This window comes from Salvelinus alpinus, chromosome 9, assembly GCF_045679555.1.
Source record: "Salvelinus alpinus chromosome 9, SLU_Salpinus.1, whole genome shotgun sequence".
In the NCBI taxonomy this organism is placed as follows: Eukaryota; Metazoa; Chordata; class Actinopteri; order Salmoniformes; family Salmonidae; genus Salvelinus; species Salvelinus alpinus.
In genome coordinates, this window is record NC_092094.1 from 52,082,075 (window position 1) to 52,104,887 (window position 22,813).

At 43.3% G+C, this 22,813-nt stretch overlaps 2 protein-coding genes across 21 annotated transcripts in view; one reads left to right on the forward strand and one right to left on the reverse strand.

The window, feature by feature from the left end:
- Positions 1-13,768: 13,768 nt before the first annotated feature.
- On the forward strand, positions 13,769-17,190 carry LOC139584008 (small acidic protein-like). Its single transcript, XM_071415547.1, has 5 exons — positions 13,769-13,965; positions 14,519-14,602; positions 14,933-14,993; positions 15,195-15,304; positions 15,840-17,190. The coding sequence occupies exons 1-5, from the start codon at positions 13,912-13,914 to the stop codon at positions 16,032-16,034; spliced, it is 504 nt and encodes a 167-aa protein (XP_071271648.1). The 5' UTR covers positions 13,769-13,911; the 3' UTR covers positions 16,035-17,190.
- The window catches only part of LOC139584006 (pleckstrin homology domain-containing family A member 7-like), a 163,739-nt gene continuing 158,060 nt past the window's right edge, over positions 17,135-22,813 (reverse strand). For 19 of the 20 annotated variants that reach the window (XM_071415526.1, XM_071415525.1, XM_071415530.1 and 16 more), the window contains 4 exons: positions 21,742-21,951; positions 21,106-21,239; positions 19,881-20,026; positions 17,135-17,670 (listed from right to left, as the gene is read on the reverse strand). In XM_071415526.1, coding sequence (XP_071271627.1) covers positions 17,645-17,670; positions 19,881-20,026; positions 21,106-21,239; positions 21,742-21,951 — 516 coding nt within the window. In that variant the 3' untranslated portion in view covers positions 17,135-17,644. Of the gene's footprint in view, positions 17,671-18,011; positions 18,050-19,880; positions 20,027-21,105; positions 21,240-21,741; positions 21,952-22,813 lie in introns of all 20 variants that reach the window. The other variant, XM_071415527.1, reaches the window with a different exon arrangement.

Here is a 22,813-nt window from a genome sequence, read left to right on the forward strand (position 1 = left end):
TGGGGTCTTGGCTGATTTCTTTTGATTTTCCCATGATGTCAAGCAAAGAGGCACTGAGTTTGAAGGTAGGCCTTGAAATACATCCACAGGTACACCTCCAATTGACTCAAATGAAGTCAATTAGCCTATCAGAACCTTCTAAAGCCATGACATAATTTTCTGGAATTTTCCAAGCTGTTTAAAGGAACAGTCAACTTAGTGTATGTAAACTTCTGACCCACTTGAATTGTGATACAGTGAATTATAAGTGAAATAATCTGTCTGTAAGCAATTGTTGGAACCGACTTGCCAAAACTATAGTTTGTTAACAAGAAATTTGTGGAGTGGTTGAAAAACAAGTTTTAATGACTCCAAACTAAGTGTTTGTAATCTTCCGACTTCAACAGTATATATATTTTTGTATTTTACCCGGTAAGTTGACTGAGATCACATTCTCATTTACAGCAACGGCCTGGGGAATAGTTACAGGGGAGAGGAATGAGACAATTGTAAACTGGAGATGATTAGGTGACCATGATGGTATGAGGGATAGATTGGGAATTTAGCCAGGACACCAGGGTTAACATCCCTACTCTTACGATAAGTGCCATGGGATCTTTAGTGACCACAGAGAGTCAGGACACCCATTTAACATCCCATCCGAAAGACAGCACCCTACACAGGGCAATGTTCCAATCACTACCCTGGGGCATTGGGATATTTTTTTAGACCAGAGGAAAGAGTGCCTCCTCTGGCCCTCCAACACCTCCAGCAGCATCTGGTCTCCCATCTATGGACCGACCAGGACCAACCCTGCTTAGCTTCAGAAGCAAGCCTGCAGTGCAGTGGGATGCAGGGTGGTATGCTGCTGGCTATACCTTATCATGGAGAGGTTAACAGCAATTATGAGCAACTAGTAACCCCTACCATGGAGGATACTGAGGTCATGATGTCAGATGTTATGAGATGCAGGGAAATGTATTTTATTTGACCTTTATTTAACCAGTTGAGATAGTTCAGAACGAGACAGTTTCCCCAAAAATGTACTGTATGGAAGATAAGAGAATGACTTATACCCATGGGGACATTTTGCTTGCAGCTCTGTGCACATAATTAAAAATACATAATCAAGCATAGACAAAGACATTTACAGACAATAATACAGATAGAAAATATGCAGTTCATGGGCTATTCCATGATTCAGCTGTACGCTATGTACAGTCGTGGCCAAAAGTTGAGAATGACACAAATATTAATTTTCACAAAGTCTGCTGCCTCAGTTTGTATGATGGCAATTTGCAAATACTCCAGAATGTTAAGAAGAGTGATCAGATTAATTGCAAAGTCCCTCTTTACCATGCAAATGAACTGAATCCCCCAAAAACATTTCTACTGCATTTCAGCCCTGCCACAAAAGGACCAGCTGACATCATGTCAGTGATTCTCTCGTTAACACAGGTGTGGGTGTTGACGAGGACAAGGCTGGAGATCACTCTGTCATGCCGATTGAGTTCGAATAACAGACTGGAAGCTTCAAAAGGAGGGTGGTGCTTGGAATCATTGTTCTTCCTCTGTCAATCATGGTTTCCTGCAAGGAAAAACGTGCCGTCATCATTGCTTTGCACAAAAAGGTATTCACAGGCAAGGATATTGCTGCATTTTTTTTTTACATATATTTTATTTCACCTTTATTTAACCAGGTAGGCAAGTTGAGAACAAGTTCTCATTTGCAACTGCGACCTGGCCAAGATAAAGCAAAGCAGTTCGACACATACAACAGAGTTACACATGGAATAAACAAACATACAATCAATAATACAGTAGAAAAATCTATATACAGTGTGTGCAAATGAGGTAAGATAAGAGAGGTAAGGCAATAAATAGGCCATGGTGGCAAAGTAATTACAATATAGCAATTAAACATCGGGGCACCACCAGTACAGAGCTTGCTCAGGAATGGCAGCAGGCAGGTGTGAGTGCATCTGCACGCACAGTGAGGCAAAGACTTTTGGAGGATGGCCTGGTGTCAAGAAGGGCAGCAAAGAAGCCACTTCTCTCCAGGAAAAACATCAGGGACAGACTGATATTCTGCAAAAGGTACAGGGATTGGACTGCTGAGGACTGGGGTAAAGTCATTTTCTCTGATGAATCCCCTTTACGATTGTTTGGGGCATCCGGAAAAAAGCTTGTCCAGAGAAGACAAGGTGAGCGCTACCATCAGTCCTGCCAACAGTACAGCATCCTGAGACCATTCATGTGTGGGGTTGCTTCTCAGCCAAGGGAGTGGGCTCACTCACAATTTTGCCTAATAACACAGCCATGAATAAAGAATGGTACCAACACGTCCTCCGAGAGCAACTTCTCCCAACCATCCAGGAACAGTTTGGTGACGAACAATGCATTTTCCAGCATGATGAAGCACCGTGCCATAAGGCAAAAGTGATAACTAAGTGGCTCGGGGAACAAAACATTTATATTTTGGGTCCATGGCCAGGAAACTCCCCAGACCTTAATCCCATTGAGAACGTGTGGTCAATCCTCAAGAGGCGGGTGGACAAACAAAAACCCACAAATTCTGACAAACTCCAAGCATTGATTATGCAAGAATGGGCTGCCATCAGTCAGGATGTGGCCCAGAAGTTAATTGACAGCATGCCAGGGCGGATTGCAGAGGTCTTGAAAAAGAAGGGTCAACACTGCAAATATTGACTCTTTGCAGAGTCAATATTTGACACTTATGAAATGCTTGTAATTATACTTCCGTATTCCATAGTAACATCTGACAAAAATATCAAAAGACACTGAAGAAGCAAACTTTGTCAATATTAATATTTGAGTCATTCTAAAAACGTTTGGCCACAACTGTACACTATATCAGTACACTGTCATTCACCATCTCACCCTTCAAAAAACATGTTTGCTTTTATCTACCCAGCTGGCGGCACGGTTGTCCGTGTTGGGGCTCGCTACCTGCCGACAAACACTAAAGAGGAAGACAACAAGGACCTACAATTGGAGCGAGGTTTGTTTTGATTTTGTGCCAGACACAGTGAACTTAACACATTCAGTCCACTGAAAATGGCTAAACTACAGTCTATGTGAAAGAGAGCGACCTGGCTCTACTTATTCTACTGGTTTGTGGCCCACTGACACCACCCCCGGTTAGAGGGGAATAAGGCAGTCCAAGAGTTGAGAAACACAGGGAACTTTATTTACACACACTGAGGAAGACGAACATGGGGATGTACATGGGGATTGTTCTGTAAAAGGTACAGCGACTGAGAGATAATGAATATGCTGTACAGGAGATAAATGCACTGCATAGATATGTGCAGAGTGCAATAGAATGGGATAAGCTATGCATGAAGGAATGATAATGAATAGAACAACTGGAGCAATGGACTGTATCTAATAACCATGCATTACATAGTAACACAAGAGTCACAACTCATGCTAATAATAAACATGTCACCTAATAACATTCAATGAACACAGAGAAGCTATACCCGAATAAGCAACATAAATGGTAAGAAGAGCTAATATCAACTTTTGGCACATACAGGATGTAGTACACACTTCCACAACACGTCCAGTAACAGTAGTGACACAAACGTACGTGTTCTTCAAGCATCCCATGTACACAAGTCCACCCACGCTCACAGACCGGAAAAAGGCCGTTCAGCCAATATTTACTCACTTGGAGAGCTTGGGTCAGGATGGCTAGGCAATCAGGGCCTGGAGAGACTGCATAGCTAGAGGCGAGACAAATGGCTGTTGTCCAATTGTCTGAAGGCACGAGCTGGATGAGATATCGATCTCTCACCCGAGGGGGAAAAGGGGTGAGGATGACAAAGCTCGACTGGTGCGGCTCCAGAAAGCAAATAAACAAATGCGCACAAAACACAGTGACATAGCGTCCTGTAGCGCCCTAGGCAGGGGGATTCTGTAACACTTTTTGTGTATTTGTTAATAAGCTGCCATATAGAGATTTTGGGGCAGTAGAGAGAGAAAGGGGTAGCGGATTACCGGGAGGAGAGCAATCTAAAGAGGAGAATGACCAGCTACCAGCTACCAAAACTGCTGCGGATCACATCACAGCGGAGATAACACTACATGTGGACACCTGCTAGTCGAACATATCATTCCAAAATCATGGGCATTAATATGGAGTTGGTCCCCCCTTTCCTGCTATAACAGCTTCCACTCTTCAGGGAAGGCTTTCCACTAGATGTTGGTACTTTTGCTATGGGGATTTGCTTCCATTCAGCCACGAGAGCATTATTGAGGTCGGGCACTGATTGTGGGCGATTAGTCCTTCCACACCGATCTCGACAAACCATTTCAGTATGGACCTGGCTTTGTGCACTGGTGCATTGTCGTGCTGAAACAGGAAAGGGCCTTCCCCAAACTGTTTCCACAAAGTTGGAAGCACAGAATCATCTAGAATTTCATTATATGCTGTAGCGTTAAGATTTCCATTCAATGTAACTAAGGGGCCTAGCCCGAACCATGGAAAACAGTCCCAGATCATTATTCCTCCTCCACCAAACTTTACAGTTGGCACTATGCATTCGTGCAGGGAGAGTTCCTGGCGTCCGCCAAACCCAGTTGCGTCTGTCGAACTGCCAGATGGGGACGCGTGATTCATCACTCCAGAGAACACGTTTCCACTACTCCAGAGTACAATGGTGGCGAGCTTTACACCACCACTCCAGCCAATGCTTGGTATTGCACATGGTGGTCTTAGGCTTGTGATTGACTGCTTGGCCATGGAAACCCGACGAACAGTTTGTGTGCAGACCTTGCTTCCGGAGGCGGTTTGGAACTCGGTAGTAAGTGTTTGCAACCGAGGACAGACAATTTCTGTCGGCGGCCCCGTTCTGTGGGCTTGTGTCCTACCACTTCGCGGCAGCTCTAGCATGGCGGAAATTTGATGAACTGACTTGTTGGAAAGGTGGCATCCTATGCCACGTTGAAAGTCACTGAGCTCTTTCTTTGGAGATTGTGTGGATGGGTGCTCATTTCTACATACCTTTCGGCAACGGGTGAGGCTGAAATAGCCGAATTCACAAATTTGAAGGGGTGTCCGCATACTTTTGTGTATATAGTGTATGTAGAATAGACTCCCTCCAGTTCTCTCTGACTGTCTCTGAGGAGGATAGCCCTGTGCAGCAGCACTGTGAGCAGAAGGAGTGGAACTCCTGTCTCGAGATGGAGAACCCAGAGCCCATAGAGATTAAAGAGGAAGTCAGGACCACTCAGGAGTTAGGGCAGCTTCAAGGGCTGGAGGCTGACATTATGGAGTTCATATTTACTCCTCCCCAAAGGTGCAGTAAGTCAGGGTTCTGAGGGTGCTGCGAGGGCAAAAAAACATTTCGCTGTGGTGACTGTGGGAAAAGCAACAACCATAAGGGAAATCTAACTGTTATTTTACTGGCTCACAGGAGAGAACTTTTAGCTGTGGGTCCTGCAGGAAATCTTCAGACACAAATATAGCCTTAAAAATCTAGCGACTCCCACAGGAGAGACATTATTTTACTGTGCTGTCTGGAGGATACGTTTCAGACACAAAGTGAACCTGGACATTCATTGCAGGGTACAATGAAATTCTTAAGCCCCGAGCTCCAACAGTACAGGTCAAAAGGAGAAGTGAATATAAATTATAATATATAAATATCTACAAACATTGGGGGGTGGGGGCAGTAGAATGTTCCTGAGGGAACATTCATAGGGGGAGCAGCAGGGGGGGGGAGTGAAAAGTGAATGAAACAATAATGAAAATAATCAAATATACAGATTTACAACTGTAACAATGATAAATGTCCATTGGGGGGTGGGGGGCAGGGTAACATGTCAGTTGGGGGGTTTGGCTGAGAGTACCGCCCTCTGTAGAGCCTTGCGGTCAATGGCGGTGGAGTTGCCATACCAAGTTCTGATGCAGCCCGACAGTATGCTCTCGATGGTGCTCCTGTAGAGCACTGCGAGGGCCCTCGGGGACAGGCCAAATTGGATTGATGAGTCGCAAAATGTGCCTCCACCACGGTGTCCGTGTGGTTTCACCATTTCAGCTCCTCAGAGATGTGTAGATGTGCACACCGAGGAACTTGACGTTTTTGACCGTCTACACGGCAGCCCTGTTGATGAGGATCGGGGCATGCCCAGCCTGGTTCCTCTTGAAGTCCACAATCAGCTCCTTTGTTTTGAGAGGTTGTTTACCTGGCACCACGCTGTCAGAGTGCCTACCTCCTCTCTGTGGGCCGTCTTGTCGTTGTTGGTAATCAGGCTTACTACTATCGTCAGCGAACTTACTAATGGAGCTGGAACTGTGTGAGGCCACGCTGTCGTGGGTATACAGGGAGTAGAGGAAGGGACTGAGGACACACCCTTGTGAGGCCCCCGTGATGAGGATCAGTGTGGAGGAGGTAATGCCTACCTTCATCACATGGGGACGACCCGTCAATATGTCCAGGACCTAGTTGCATAGGGAGGAGTTCAGTCCCAGGGCTGTGAGCTTTGTTGTGCGCGTGGAGGGCTCTATGGTACTGAAGGCCGAGCTGTACTCAATGAACAGCATCCTCACACATGCATTCCTTTTGTCCAGATGGGTGAGGGCAGTGTCCATTGCAATGGCGATTGCGTCATCCATGGATCTGACGGGGCAGTAGGTGAATTGGAGAGAGTTGAGTGTCTCGGGTAGGAGGGAGGTGAGGTGGTCTTTGACTAGCTTCTCGAAGCATTTCATGATAACGGAAGTGAGTGGTAGTCATTCAATTCAATTACTTACCCTTTCTTGGGCACGGGGATAGTGAACATCTTGAAGCAGGTGGGGATAATAGCCTGATCTGGAGAGAGACTGAAGATGTCAGAAAGCACAACAGCTAGCTGATCTGCACATGCTCTGATGGTACGACTGGATAACGTCTGGGCCGGCAGTCTTGCGAGGGTTAACATGCTTGAATGACTTACATACGTCCTCCGTAAGCACGTAGCCCTCGATGTCCTCAGGCAGCTCAGAGTCGTTATGCTCGAAGCATGAGAAAAATGTGTTTAGCTCGTCCATTGTCCGCGACATGACTGGCTTTCTTTTTGTAATCCATGACCGTTAGAAGCCCCTGCCACATACACCTTGTGTCCGACCCTCTGAATTGCTCTTTCACTTTGTCCCGAGACTTGTGTCTCGCCATCTTGATCGATCTGCATGGGTCATATTTGTACTGTTTAACCATACAATTGTCCGCGGTCACCTTGTCATTTTTATAAGCAGCATCTCTCTCCAGTTTCCCGACAAGGCTACCATCAATCCACAGTTTTCGATTCGAGTTTTGTAAAAAGACACCATTGGAATCACATCATCTATGCATTTTTTTAGGAATCCAGGGACTGAGTCAGCATATCATTGATGTTATCCCCAGTGGCGCCCCGGAACATATTCCAGTCCACGTGATCAAAACAGTCTTGGAGCATGGATTCTGATCGGTCAGACCAGCATTGTACAGACCTGGGGCCTCATTTATAAACATTGGGTAGACACAAAAGAAAGCGTACACCACTTTCTAAGCAAACTTTGGGATTTATAAAAAACAAACTTGACGGGAGACTGCGCGGTCCTCCACGGACACTTTGACCCATACGTACGCACATAAACTGGAGAAATGAGAAACTGCGATTGCGATGGCAGAAGGATGAAACTCGAGAAACACTTTGAAATTGATATTGTGTAAAATAAATCAAAATATTACCTCTCACGTTGTTACGTCTGTTGTTAGGAGACCAAGGTGCAGCGTGGTAGGCGTACATTTTCCTTTTATTTTAAATGACACCCCCCCCAAAAAAATAAAAAAAATAAAACGAACGTAACGCTATATGCAGTGCAGAAAGAAACTACACACAAACAAGATCCCACAACTGAAGGTGGGAAAAAGGGCTGCCTAAGTATGATCCCCAATCAGAGACAACGATAAACAGCTGCCTCTGATTGGGAACCATACTAGGCCAACAAAGAAATAGACAAACTAGAATGCCCACCCAAATCACACCCTGACCTACCCAAATAGAGAAATAAAAAGGCTCTCTAAGGTCAGGGCGTGACACACGTATTATATATGAAGGGTTCCCTGGAATGCACACACAAAAAAAACATGATTTAGGATAATAAATACAAACGGAGATATCTGTTTTTGCAAAAGAACCCCTCAAATATGTTGTACAGTTTAATTGGGAATCATATTTAATTGTATCTGTAATTATTAAACAATACTTGCATGTTATGAAATGTATTCTCATGAATAATAAGGTGAACAGTAGGACAAATTACTTTCAACTGATGCCGTTTTCGATGCCTCAGTCAGGCAGATAGGAGTGCACAGTTTCATATATTGTTATCACATGTTCGTTGCGCAGAACTGTCACTGTGATAATGGCCCTGTCATTGTCAGTTACAATCAGGTTTATTACCACAACTGAAGGTGTTACACAATTTGGGTAGCTTTGACAATCAAATGGGTGAGTATAAAAAGGCGTGCAATTACAATGCGTTATGACACACAATGGCTGCTTTGGCACTGTTGGAAGATTTGGCGAATGGAAGAATTCGGAGAGAGCGAATTTTCAGAGACCAGGCTAGATTTACTAGCCAATGATGATGAGTGGCTTATGAGCCGGTTCCGATTACCAAGAGCTGTTCTCTTGGATCTCTGTGCTGTAGTGGGCCCAGCTCTACAGAGAAGCACCCGCAGAAACCAAGCCATGCCTGTCCCACTTCAACTCCTTGGCAACCTTGTTAATAGCGTCGATGGTGTCTCTTTGCGTTTGCAGGACTGCATCTGTGAGGACACGGCCGCTGGAGGGTTGAGCCAGGGCTGGGCTCATTCAGCTCCTGCTCAGCTGCAACACCACCGACCCCGCTGGAACACACAGCGACTAAAAACAATAGAAAATGTCACAATTGTTTGTATAAATGAATGTTTAAACACAACTTGAATGCATTTGGTTTACTCTTTTCAAACGAGGGAATACTAATCTCATACCTGGATCATCCGGTGTGTCTTGCATGTCCCCCTCCGACACTACTCCACTCAGGAGGGATTCCCCTATAACACCGGCAAGTCGCTCATCAAGGGGTTTGAGCTCCGGTGTCCCCTTTCCCCCGCCCGTGGCACAAACACTTTGTCTGTGTAAGAATATGCGAATTTTGGCCTCCACTTTTATGTCGGACCACTTCTTTTTTATTTTTGAGAGGGACCGACCTTCTGAGCCAGCAGCATTCACAGCGTCCGACACATGCTGCCACTCTAACGCCTTTTTGGTATTTGTAATGCCCACACTGTGTCCACCAAACAATATATTTTTTCTTGCTTCAACCTCCCCTACAAGAACTTCCGTTTCACACTGGGTGAAATGTCTTTTTTTTAGCTTTTCTGTCGGGATTTGCCATCATTGTCGTCATGCAGTCAGTATGGATGAATATTAATTAGGGGCGTTTCACTGACTATTTATAGGCAACTATGGGCGTTAAAAGGGTGGGACAAGACGCTCGCTCATGTGCGCCAAATCTGGAGTTGATTGTGATTTATAAAGGGAAACCATAAATCAGAATATTTTTGTGCATAAGCACTTTCTTTGTTTCTTCCGTACGCCACCTTTTGATGTGAATCCTCCGCACAGTTTTATAAATGAGGCCCCTGACCACTAGAAGGAACTTCCCTCAAGTCTTTGTTTGTAGGCGGGGAGGAGAAAAATGGAGTAGTGGTCAGATTTGCCGAAAGGAGGACGGGAGAGAGCCTTATAACCTTATCGAAAAGGCGTGTATCAGTGGTCAAGAGTGGAATTTCCGCGAGTTGGACAGTCAATGTGCTGATAGTAATTTGGGAGCAAGGACCTCCGCGACATTGAATGTTGCATTTGGGTAAGCGTTCTTCAGTTTGTTCAGCGTTCAATGAAAATCATTTTTGAGAGCATTTTTGGTGTCGGCTTGGGGCGGGATGTACACTGTGGCGATAATCCCTGAGAACTCTCTCGGAAGGTAAAAAGGGTGACATTTAATGACCAAGTATTCCAAGTAGGGAGAGCAGAAGCTCACAAGTTCCTGTATGTTTCCATCACCCCACTTGGTCATGTAGCAGACACCACCGCCTTCGTTCTTGCCAGAGAGAGCCCACTTCCTATCCGCTCGATGAACTGTAAAACCCGCTGATTGTATATCATCTGTTTGGATGTCAGTGGAAAGGAAAGTCTCCGAAGAACAGAGTATGTTGCAGCATCTGATGTCCCTCTGGAAGGAGTTCGTCAAGTTTATTCACTAATGATTGAACAACGGCGAGTAGTATCCTCGGTAATGGAGGACGGGTCGCCCAGCATCTCAATCTCACTAAGACCCCTCCATGTCTCCCTCTTAGTCGGTGTCTTTCTTTCCTTCTCTCCGGTAGGAAACCTGCAGAGTTTTGTAGGTGCTTGAGGTGAGGCTACCACGTTCGTTGACGCCATCGTCTGTGACAGAGATCTATCAGGAGTTGGTTATAAAAAGGCAGGATATGGACAACACTGTTAGGAAAGAAAATCAATTCTAGATCATTCATGTGGTAGGCTTCAGATATTTATATTTGTAAAACATTCTTTGTAAATAAAGTTTGGTTTTATTTTATTTGAATGATGATGTTATGATCAAGCAGTTAAGAGTATTGTAGGAAACCAAAGTCCTACTCTGTGAGGAAACTCACATGGCTGTTGTTCAAAGTATGGTGTTGATGTTTTCACGTTATTAAAGATGGGAATTCTCAAACATGCCTTTATTTTCCTTTTGTGTTGGAGTCGTTGCCAAGCACGACTCCAACACCATCATTAAGTTTGCTGATGACACAATGGTGATAGGCTTGATCACCAACAAAGATGAGACAGCCTCAGAGACCTGGCAGTGTGTTGCCAGGACAACAACCTCTCCCTCAACATTAAAAAAAAATTAATACAATAACAGAAAAAAACAACGTGAGCAAGAGAAAGGAGATGATTGTGGACTACAGGAAAAGGAGGGCCAAACGCCCCCATTCACATCGATGGGGCTGTAGTGGAGCGGGTCCAGAGTTTCAAGTTCCTTGGTGTCCACATCACCAACAAACTATCATGGTCCAAACACACCAAGAAAGTTGTGAAGAGGGCACGACAACACCTTTTCCCCCTCGGGAGACTGAAAAGATATTTGGCATGGGTCCCCAGATCCTTAAAATGTTCTACAGCTGCACCATCGAGAGCATCCTGGCCGGTTGTATCAGCGCCTGGTATAGCAACTGCTTGGCATCCGACCGTAAGGCGCTACAGAGGGTTGTGCATACGGCCCAGTACATCACTGGGGTCAAGCTTCCTGCCATCCAGGACCTATATACTAGGCGGTGTCAGAAGAAGGCCCAAAAAGTTGGGAAAGACTCAAGTCACCTAAGTCATAGACTGTTGTCTTTGCTACCGCACAGCAAGCGGTAATGGAGCGCCAAGTCTAGGTCCAAAAGGCTCCTTAACAGCTTCTACCCCAGGCCCTAAGACTGCTGATCAATTAATAAAATGGCAAAACCCCGACTATTTGCATTGACACTGCTGCTACTCACTGTTTATTATCTATGCATAGTCACTTTACCCCTACCTACATGTACAAATTACCTCGACTAACCTGTTCCCCCGCACATTGACTCTGTACCGGTACCCCCTGTATATAGCCTCAATATTGTTATTTTATTGTGTTACTTTTTTATTTTATTTAGTAAATATTTTCTTAACTGCATTGTTAGTAAGGGCTTGTAAGCATTTCACGGTAAGGTACCTTCACGGTACCTGTTGTACTCAGCGCATGTGACAAATAAAATTTGACTTGATTTGAATTCGTGGTCGTTTGTTTTGGAATGTCTGTCAGGGTGATAAGAGAATTGTGAGACAGATATTATTGAAACATTAACCATTGCATACTTTTCAGTATAAATAAAAAACAACTAATTAACCAAACATCATGTCCTTGATTAGAATCAGGTGTGATAATGCTGGGCTAAAACTAAAACGTGCGCTCATGTACCACCAATTCATACTCCTTGGTAGGGATTGCACTTCTTTACCTTGACCACTAGAGGTTACTATGACCAAAGGAATCCCTCAGCAATGCATCAATTAATTTTATGACCGTTGTTTTCCACAGTATCTCTGTTGTTTTACAAAGAAATTACCATGAAAGAGAACATATCATGATTCATGTGGCCGCATGGTGCTGTGGGGAATAGGTGTCATCTTTGCTCTCTTAATCTAATGAAAATGTGTTTATTTTGTTTTTCCATCAGCATTCACTTTTTGTGCCATAACAAGATAATCAACTCTGGCTGTTATTACTTACCCCAGTAAATTCACTCAAAGGACGTTAATTCTCCTCTGAACTCATCTGGTTTGATCTACATCATCATCCGATCTAAAATCTGTTATTTTATGACCAGTAATTTTGCAATTGAACTGCAAGTGTACTAACTAATCATTTTTCATCTGAACTGTTTGCTGAAAGAAATTGCTGTAGGCTAGTGGGCACCTGCTGGTCCTACTAATGAAAGGCATCATTCAGGAGTCTTATTGCCACTGGGAAAAGTCATTGTGTGGCTCTAAGCACCAAGATAATAGCAACTTTCAAGCATAATAACTCCAAACATTCACTGTTTATTGTTATAAATCTAAAAACTTTGTGGGCTAGTTGATGTTGGTTAGCTAGCAGCCTATAACAACTGCACCGTAGGTAGGTGTAACTGTACGGCAACTGCACCGTAGGTAGGTGTAACTGTACGGCAACTGCACCCCCGGCAACTGCAAGGCCCTCCAGAGGGTGGTGCGGTCTTCCCAACACATCACCGGGGGCAAACTACCTGCCCTCCTCCTACAGCACCCGATGTCGCAGGAAGGCCAAAAAGATCATCAAGGACAACAACCACCCGAGCCACTGCCTGTTCACCCCGCTATCATCCAGAAGGCGAGGTCAGTACAGGTGTATCAAAGCTGGGACCGAGAGACTGAAAAACAGCTTCTAGGCCATCAGACTGTTAAACATATAGTCTATAAATATATATAGACTTGAAATCACTGCCCACTTTAATAAATGTAACATTAGTCACTTTAATAATGTTTACATATCTTTTATTACTCATCTCATATGTATATACTGTATTCTATACTATTCACTGTATCTAAGTCTATGCCGCTCTGACATTGCTCGTCCATATATTTATATATTCTTAATTCCATCCTTTACTTAGATTTGTGTCTATTGGGTATATGTTGTGCAATTGTTAGATATTACTTGTTACTGCACTGTCAGAGCTAGAAACACAATCATTTCGCTACACCCGCAATAACATCTGCTAAACACATGTATGTGACCAATACCATTTCATTTGATTCAACATTTGCTAATCAATGAATTATGAAACTAGAGAGGAATATCACGAGGAGATGGCTCTGGGCTACCTACTGTAGGAAAGCGATAGTATGACAAGTTACAAGATGTGGCAGCCTTTCAGGTAGGATAAACACATTGCCGTTTTTACAAGGAATCCTGTTGATGAATGCTCTGTCCTCACATGCACCTGAGCCTGTTCTGATTTGAATGTGATTGAAGAAGTGGGATGGTTGTTTGATATATTTTTTGTATTATTTCGGATCACCAACCCCTCTTCCCGCAAAGGAATATTTTTTGTTTCAATACCCTGTACAGTAGGTGGCGGCAATACACCAATAGGTGTAGTCTGCCATAAAAACGTAAAGAAAATCAAAGCACTGCAGCCGGAAGTTCGAATTGCTTTGTTCCGGTCGGGTTCACACACTGCAGCCACAGGTCTTTGATATTTGTTGACAGTAGCATAGCTAGCCAGTCTGAACGGCTATGTCAATATTTTTGACTTAGCCAGCTGAAGCATTGCTGTGAAAATGAGTTCTCCAGGGAATCGACACGGGACAAAAAGACCTGGCTCTCCAAGTGATGTAGGTTAACTGTATAGCTAGCTAGTCATTGAACGTGACTACCTTGCGGTTCAGGTAGCTAGCAAGGCCTGTCTTGTTGGCTTCAGCAAAGAGAAGCATGTAGCCAACGTTAGCTATGCAGCCAGTTTGCGTCCTCATAACTAACCCAACAAAGCCATAACTACAGAGTAAAACCAGTTATAAAAATCGTTGGTAAAACAGCTAGCCAACTTAGTTAATTAATTGTTAACAACCCCTAGTATAGATAGCCACGTTACTGTACGTTAGTAACGTTAGTTAGTTTTTAACTAACTTAGTCACCATGTTAGGTGGCCAGATTGACAGGTCATTATGCTCGCCAGACAGGCAATAATTAGAGATGTATTTTTGATAAACGAATCAACTCAATGTTGTTACTACTCGGCCTATGATGTAACTAGCTAACGTTAGATTAAGATGTGATTGAGCTAATTTGGCAGTTTGATCTTTGAGGCTACGGTGCAATAGACCTAGACTATATTCTGGGATCCCATTCGTTGTGTACTGTAGCCAATTCGGTGTTGGTTTCTTGCAGGATGGACCTACACCATGGGAAGCTGCAGATCTGGGGGACAATGAGAGAAAGCAGAAGTTTTTGCGGTTGATGGGTGCAGGGAAGGTTTGGTCATGTTCTATGTAGACTAGTAGAAGGTTTCCCACCCCTTTCCTCTGGACCACTAGGTGTTCACATTTGTTGTAGCCCTTACACTGACACACCTGGCTCAATGTAAACGAATCACCCAGCCCTTGACTAGTTGAATCAAGTATGCCAGTTTAGGGCAAAACAAATCTGTAAAACATCTGGTGCTGGACAAATGTTTTTCTTGTGACTGTTACCTCTATTCCAGTATTAGATTGAGCCACCATTTTATTGTAGGCTACACCTTATCCATACAGCTTTGTCAAAGGAGAAACAGAACCCAATGTTTACTGTGTTTTGTTTCTGCAGAAAGAGCACACTGGACGCCTAGTCATTGGAGATCACAAGGCAACATCCCATGTGCGCAGTGGTGAGGAACCCTCTTTGAATTATGTATTAGGGTTGTCATGGTACTGGTATCTTGACAACTCTATTCTACACCGCTCGATCATCCTTTACTTAGGGATGTATCCATTTAATCGAATCTTATCCCATACCAATACAGTACTATTTCGGTCCGGATAGCACTGTATTGGGTATGATTGGTGTTTCACTAGCTTGTCCTCTGCAGGGGCTGAGGACAGGAGGATGAACTCTGAGCTGGAGCTGCAGTACCAGCAGGGGCTGGACGGGAAGCTGTCGGGCAGAAACAGGAGACACGTCGGCCTGGGCTTCAGTGAGGTGAGAGATCATGGAGAGACGGGTTGAACATCGATACAGAGCGTGCATGCCACTTCTGCCATAAGTTCCTGTTGATGGTTGAGAACTGGTCCTAGCAAAGATGGCCGACAAATTGTTACATTCTGATGCATAGAGGCTCTGACATCAACCTATGGTGTTGCATGGCTGAAGCGCAAGGTACTAAGAAACGCTTGTTTTCCTTTTCTGTTGCAAAACGTTTGTCCTAATGAACACAACCCTGGCCTGTTACAGCTAGGTGAGGCTAGAATGGCATGATTAGACCGTGATGTAATACTGATTGATGGATGATCTTAGTTAGGGGCCGTGCTTCTTATTGGACCTGTATATTTTCAATTGCATGTAAGATTAATGACAGCAGATTAAGTTCCTCGACATCAAAATGTGTTGCTCTGTCTGTAAGACTGTTTGTGATTGGCTCAAGTCAGAGGCATGATTGCTACAGTCAATGTCATGTACACACCTGTGTGTTGCCCCAGGCTTCAGATATTGTCTCTCTTCTGTTGTTCCCCCCCAGCCTGACCCAGCCCCACCTTCCCCACCTGCAGAGAGCCAAAGCAAAGCAGAGCAACCAGCCAGTCCCAAAGCCCCAGACAGCCCTTCGGAAAACCAGGAGTTACCGGAGAAATCCCCCTCACAGAGCCCAAACGGCAGGAGGGCAGAGCCCAGCGTAGAAGACAAACACAAAATGGCCTTTGTGAAGTCATCCTAAGAATGGGCGAAAAACAAAATTACTTTTTCTTATGTCGAACCACAGATTTGTAAATGCGTTCTTTTGTCTCTGAAGTACTAGATACTTGGTAACTTCGTGGTTTAAGAATGTTTTTTTTATTTTTATGTTTCAATGCTGAGTAGCAGGTGACGTAATCGTCGATTGAGACAGATTCTTCCCATTGTTTTTTAGGAATTCCTAACCGGAAGAGGGACTGGTCTGACGTGTTTAATGGATTTGAGATGAAGCAAAATCTTTAATTAAGTTGTATTGAATGAAACGGGGTTGAACCTATTGGCTCGATAGCTCTTTTACAGTCCTGTTCATTCTCACCATCAGTAATAAAAGGTACTTAATGACAAACTGAAGTGCCACAGTTCTCTCAGGTTCTGAATTCTGGGGGAGAAAATAGATGAGGAAATAGTTCAACTACACTGAACAAAAATATAAACGTGACATGTAAAGTCTTGGTCCCATGTTTCATGAGGTGAAAAAGAACCCAGAAATGTTCCATATGCACTAAAAGCTTATTTCTCAGCATTTCTCCTTTGCCAAAACAATCTACCTGACAGGTGTGGCATATCAACAAACGTGATCATTACACAGGTGCACATTGTGCTGGGGACAATGAAAGGCCACTCTAAAATGTGCAGTTGCAATTGGCATGCAGGAATGTCCACTAGGGCTGTTGCCAGAGAATTGAATGTTCATTTCGCTACCATATGTCTCAAGTCGTTTTAAAGAATTTGGCAGTACGTCCATCCGGCCTCACAACCACGCCAGCCCAAGACCCCCGGCTTCTTCACCTGCGGGATCGTCTGATACCAGCCACTCGGACAGCTGATGAAACTTGAGTATTTCTGTCTGTAATAATGCCCTTTTGTGGGGAAAAACTCATTCTGATAGGCCTGCCCAGTCATGAAATCCATAGATTAGGGCCTAATGAATTTATTTCAATTGACTGATTTCCTCATATGAACTGTAACTCAGTAAAATTGTTGCATGTTGTTTCTATTTTTTGGTGAGTTCATTTGACATTTATGACACATTGAATCCACATGGAGAGTATAACATAAATAGTGAGAAAGACAGACACCATGTTTTGTTAAAACCTTTATTTCAATAAAACACCAGTATGGTTTCTTTCCTTTTTAAATGACACAATACAGTTGATTGGCCAAAGCATTAGGTTGCATTGCTGAGCTACAAAAAGTAACATTTGGTGCAAGGTTCTTTAATTACTCAAAATAAATATTCCTATCTGCAACCTTAGAAAACATTGCTTTGAACTTAATTTCTGTTGAAAATATAGACCACACTGCAAAAAAACAGCTAATTATTCTCCATTGCAAAAACTAGTAGGTGTTAATAATTACACACACGCCATAAAAGTGCAAAAGCATGTAAAAACAACTCCAATTCAACCTTAACATTAAGTACACGCAGTGTGGTTTCAAATGCTCAGTTTCAAATAACTCCTTTTGGTTCTTTAAAAAAGCATCTTGTTTTAGCGCTAATAAAAAGCCTAATACAAAATCACTTCACTTTTGTCAGTGAACTCCACAGTTTTCATCCACACGGAGGTCCTGTTGGCGTCTGTTAGTCAACGGTCAGTCAGAGCTCAGCTGAGCTTTGGCTGAAATGAGGAAGGGGGGAGGATAACACTCATGACATTGAAAATACAGACTTTGTGAAAGACTCTTTGATGTCTTCAATCTATAGTTAAACCATCTTTCTAAAAGGCCCAAGTATTATCCAAACGTGTTCGTGTGGAAACAATGAGGCAAAACCTTTCCACATTCAAAACACACGAGCCAAGAACATTTGGACGCGAAAAGCCACCACACTTCAGAAAAGCAACCACCAAAACACCCAATCTCGTGAGAGCAGAAATGACACCTAAAGACTACAGTTATGCCACCACAAACATCACAGAGGCATCTTAAGGTCACGACACTCAGAGGAGATGCGGTGTACCTTCACTAGATCTGTTCATCTCCCCAGCATCTCGCTCTCTGCACAACCAGGGACAATGAGAGAGGGTCCGGTTACTGTGCTGTAGGGTGAAGTTGCCCCTAGACACTGATCTTGGGTCAGTTTAGCATATTCCCCACTAGTGTGTTAAGGTCATGATTGGGGGAGGGAAAGCTGATCCTAGATCTGTACCTAGGGAAACTTCACCCCGGAGTGTGCTGTACCCTTCACAGACTGTGTGCACTTGCATACTCAAGTGTCATAGAATTGATGTAAGCATTGGCTGGAGGGAGTTTCCACCATTGATAAATCCATACGAGAAAGTATGCAAGTGCACAAGGGAGAATCAGGATGCAGGCTCTGCCTCACACATAATAGTAAGTCTAAATAATTTCCTGTGAACTAGTTTGGATTCTCTGAAGGGAGGCTATATATCAACAGCACAGTGATAGCTTAGGTTTCCTGCCTGATATTTACAGTGCCTTCAGAAAGTATTCATACCCCTTGACATATTCCACATTTTGTTGTGTTACAGCCTGAAATCAAAATGGATTTTTTTTAAATACAAATAACTCACCCATCTACACACAATATCTCATAATGACAAAGTGAAAACATGTTTTTAGGAATATTTGCACATTTATTCAAAATGAAGTACAGAAATCTCATTTGCATAAGTATTCACACTCCTGAGTCAATACTTTGTAGAAGCACCTTTGGCAGCGATTACAGCTGTAAGTCTTTCTGGGTAAGTCTGAGAGCTTTTTCCACACCTGGATCGTGCAACATTTGTGCAATAAAAAGTTAATTGCTTTGCCACATTTTTTGCAGTATTACTTTAGTGCCTTGTTACAAACATGATGCATGTTTTGGAATATTTTTTATTCTTTACAGGCTTCCTTCTTTTCACTCTGTCAATTATGTTAGTATTGGGAGTAACTACAATGTTGTTTATCCATCCTCAGTTTTCTCCTATTACAGCCATTACATTCTTAAAACTGTAATTGTTTTAAAGTCACTATTGGCCTCATGGTGAAATCGCTGAGCGGTTTCCTTCCTCCCCAGCAACTGAGTTAGGAAGGACGCCTGTCTCTTTGTAGTGAATGGGTGTATTACTACACCATCCAAAGTGTAATTAATATCTTCACCATGCTCAAAGGGATATTCAGTGTCAGCTTTTTAAATTTTCTACCAATAGGTGGCCTTTTTTGCGAAGGTTGAATCTGTGTTTGAAATTCACTGCTCGACTGAGGGACCTTACAGATAATCGTATGTGTGGGGTACAGAGATGAGGTAGTCATTCAAAAATCATGTTAAACACAATAGTTGCACACAGAGTCCATGCAACTTATTATGTGACTTGTTAAGCACATTTTTACTCCTGAACTTATTTAGACTTGCCATAACAAAGCGGTTGAATACTTGACTCAAGACATTTCATCTTTTCATTTGTAATTAATTTGTAAACATTTCTAAAAACATAATACCACTTTCACATTATAAGGTATTGTGTGTGTAGGCCAATGACAATTTTTTTGTGGAAATTTAATCATCTTTAAATTCAGGCTGTAACAGAATGTGGAAAAAGTCGAGGGCTGTGAATACTTTCCGAAGGCACTGCATAGGAATATTAAAGGAGTCTCTGTTCACGCCAATTTAGAATTGGGAGAGTTTTATGAAAGAATTCATGGTTATGATGGGATTAAAGATACTGTAGGCCAGTTCAGTGGGAAAAGGGTTTGTTTGTTTGTGTGTGTGTGTGTGTGTGTGTATGTGCGCTGTACACATAGAGTCACCTATGAGTGTGTGTGAACTGGGCGGTATGCACATTTGCAGTGTGCGTGTTTAAAGCATGTGCATGTATGAGCTGACCTGTGAACTGCTTGCTTTTAACGGAGGCTTCCGAGGCCAAGGCGTGGGACACAGTCATGATCCTCTCCTGCTGCTGCATGGCTAAGTCCAAATCAGTGAAGTTCAGTGGGACAGACACGCCAGACGACGGGTGTATGTTCTGAAAACTGACACACAAGGTGGGAAGGGAAATACACACCAGGGAAAAGAGAGACCGAAACAAAGGAAATCAGCGTCCCAAATGGCACCCTATTCCCTATATAGTGCACTACTTTTGACCAAGAGTGTAGGGAAAAGGATGCCATTTAGGACACAGGTGATTATTGCGTCAGCTTTTTTTGTAATGGGTTCTAGAGCTTTTGTAGTTTGCTTAAGGTTCAAGTCAGAACCCATGTTTTAATCCGTACATTTTTATCAAATCAGCCACAGCTCACCCAACACAGGATCCAGGGACCCATGAGATGGGGCATTATGATGCTTGCGATACCGTTAATGTTTTCCTTTCTAGGTAACACTTTCTTTGGATAGTCCATCTGTAGATGCTCTACAAACTATCTACAGACGATCAGTAACATGTCATCTGGATGTTGTAATGATGAAACACAGTGGAGATGCTACTGAAGGACTAAAGGCATTCTGTTAAAATGCTGCTGATGATCTACAGATTGCTGAACATCCATAGATGGACTATAAACTACCTTGTTGAAAATGATGTGATATACTGTTGCTACTGAAAGGCCCAAGACATGCTGTTGAAATTATGCTTATAATCTGTAGAGCAGGGTTCCCCTGGCGGCCCGGCCCGAGACATAAAAGACTGTAAAAACAACAATAATAAACAGCAAATCAGCGCCAAGTCATTTTAATTTTGGAAATCTGTTCCAAAGTATTTCCACGCATAATAGAGAGATATATGTGATTGTATAGAAATGTAAGCAAGGTTAGAAATCATCCTGTTTTAGTCAAATGTTGTATCTGTTTGGGCTCCTTGCAGTCAATTTGCGGTCTACAAATGATTTGGAAATATGTTCCGGCCACCTGACCATACGCTCAAGAAAAAAAACGGCCCCGTGGCTGAAACTAGTTGATGATCCCTGCTGTAGAGCATTTACAGATGGACTATCCAAATAAAGTGTTACCCTTTTCTCAATAAGGAGCATTGATATAAAACAAATATATTATTATCGCCGTCATCATCCTCATTGTATCAACATGAACTGAATGGCTGAAACTAAGTCAGTAGTACTTGGATTTGGCCAGGATGTTTTTGATGCGTTCTGCTCTGCGTTGACGATCCTCCATCTCCTCCTGACTCAGAGGCTCCTCGGGGTCTGACTCCACATAGCGCTCTGGGATAGACACCTTTCGGGGCTTGGAAAGCTACATAGACCAATCATAGTGAAGATGTCCAGTCAACCAACCAATCCGTACTCAGGCTTAGAACAATATACACCAATCATCTGTTTAGGTGGTCACACTGTTGGGGTTAGATAAATGTATACTTTGCGGTTCTGTATAGTTACGAGGCTCCGTAAAGGCAAGGTTATGTGATTGTAGTTGAAAGCATCAGTTCATTGTATGTGGTGAATGGGAAGTAGTATGAGTGCAGCAGGCTACAGTCTTTCCTCGAATTCAAACCATATACGACTGCATAATATTAAAGGGGAAGTTCCGTATTTTATAATAAAAAAACAAAACAAGCATGGATTACAGTTTCTCCAGGCCCATAGACTACTTTCAGAAACCACCTAACATTAAGTTTTAAAATACTGAACTTTCTCTTTAAACCACTTGAGTACAGATGTAATATTCAACCAATAATGGAGAGTATTGATAGGAGAATATTCGGCGCCAGATCCTGATTGGCCATCGGCGAACGTACCTCACGACTGAGATCCAGGTCGTAGTCGAGGGGCTCCATGTCCATCTCCCTCATGGGCATGGCCATCACCGAGAGCCACTCGTCTGATTGGATCCTCTTTTCCTTCAGCTCGCTCCGCCCCTCGTCGCTCTGGCCCTCGGCAACCTGTCGCTCTTCCACCTGAGCTTTCTGCTCCAGCTGCAAATCAAAGTCCTCCTGCTCTTGCCTCCACTAGGGGGAGACAGACACAACCATTACTTTATCTGACCACTAGTGGAGGGACAAACAACAGTTACTTTGTCTGACCACTGGGTGGGAAAACAACCATTACTTTATCTGACCACTAGTGGAGGGACAACCAACAGTTACTTTATCTGACCACTGGGGGGGACAAACACAACAGTTACTTTATCTGACCACTGGGGGGGACAAACACAACAGTTACTTCATCTGGTTGATTTTCAGAGGCAAAATAAAAAGTATTTTTTACTTATTATTTCACACTAAGAGACAACACAACACCAGCACAGATTGGACCACCCTGTGTAGAACCCGGAGAAAAAAACGTAATGTAAGGTATATTGTATCTGGAGCTGATTTCACAGCACAAATCCTAGTCCCATGAGGACGGACAGCTTCTGTGTTGCAGGGACAAATGAAGTCTTGAGGAGTGAGGACCATGCATCCGAAACCTTGTCTTTCTTGGCTTCTGCACTGTCACCATAGGAAGTCCCTACGGCGTCTCCATTCCACCACCAGCCACTTCATTGCATTTAATTGTTTCCAGGATTACCAGAAAGAGGATTTTATTATTAGATTAATGACAGCAACATAAAATACCAACCACCAAAAGGATACTGATTAACCTGTTACCACACACTCACACATACACACATTTGCTTTTCCAAACACATACATAAACGCATTTGTGTTGTGAGTAAATATCGGTTTGTACTGTATGAGTGTATTTGTGTGTGTCCTAGCTCTCAAACCCATGCATGCATCATTACCATTCCAGTGCGTGTAAGCCTCCCATGATGTGAGGAGAAAGTGCATCACATGCGTTATTGTGCTCACCGGACAGAGGAAAACC

Bases quoted from the DNA above. Each gene is read 5' to 3' on its own strand.
- LOC139584008 (XM_071415547.1), top strand. From the start codon at position 13,912: ATGAGTTCTCCAGGGAATCGACACGGGACAAAAAGACCTGGCTCTCCA. The intron at 14,603-14,932 runs GTTTGGTCATGT...TTGTTTCTGCAG, and splicing joins GGTTGATGGGTGCAGGGAAG to AAAGAGCACACTGGACGCCT. The intron at 14,994-15,194 runs GTGAGGAACCCT...TGTCCTCTGCAG, and splicing joins AACATCCCATGTGCGCAGTG to GGGCTGAGGACAGGAGGATG.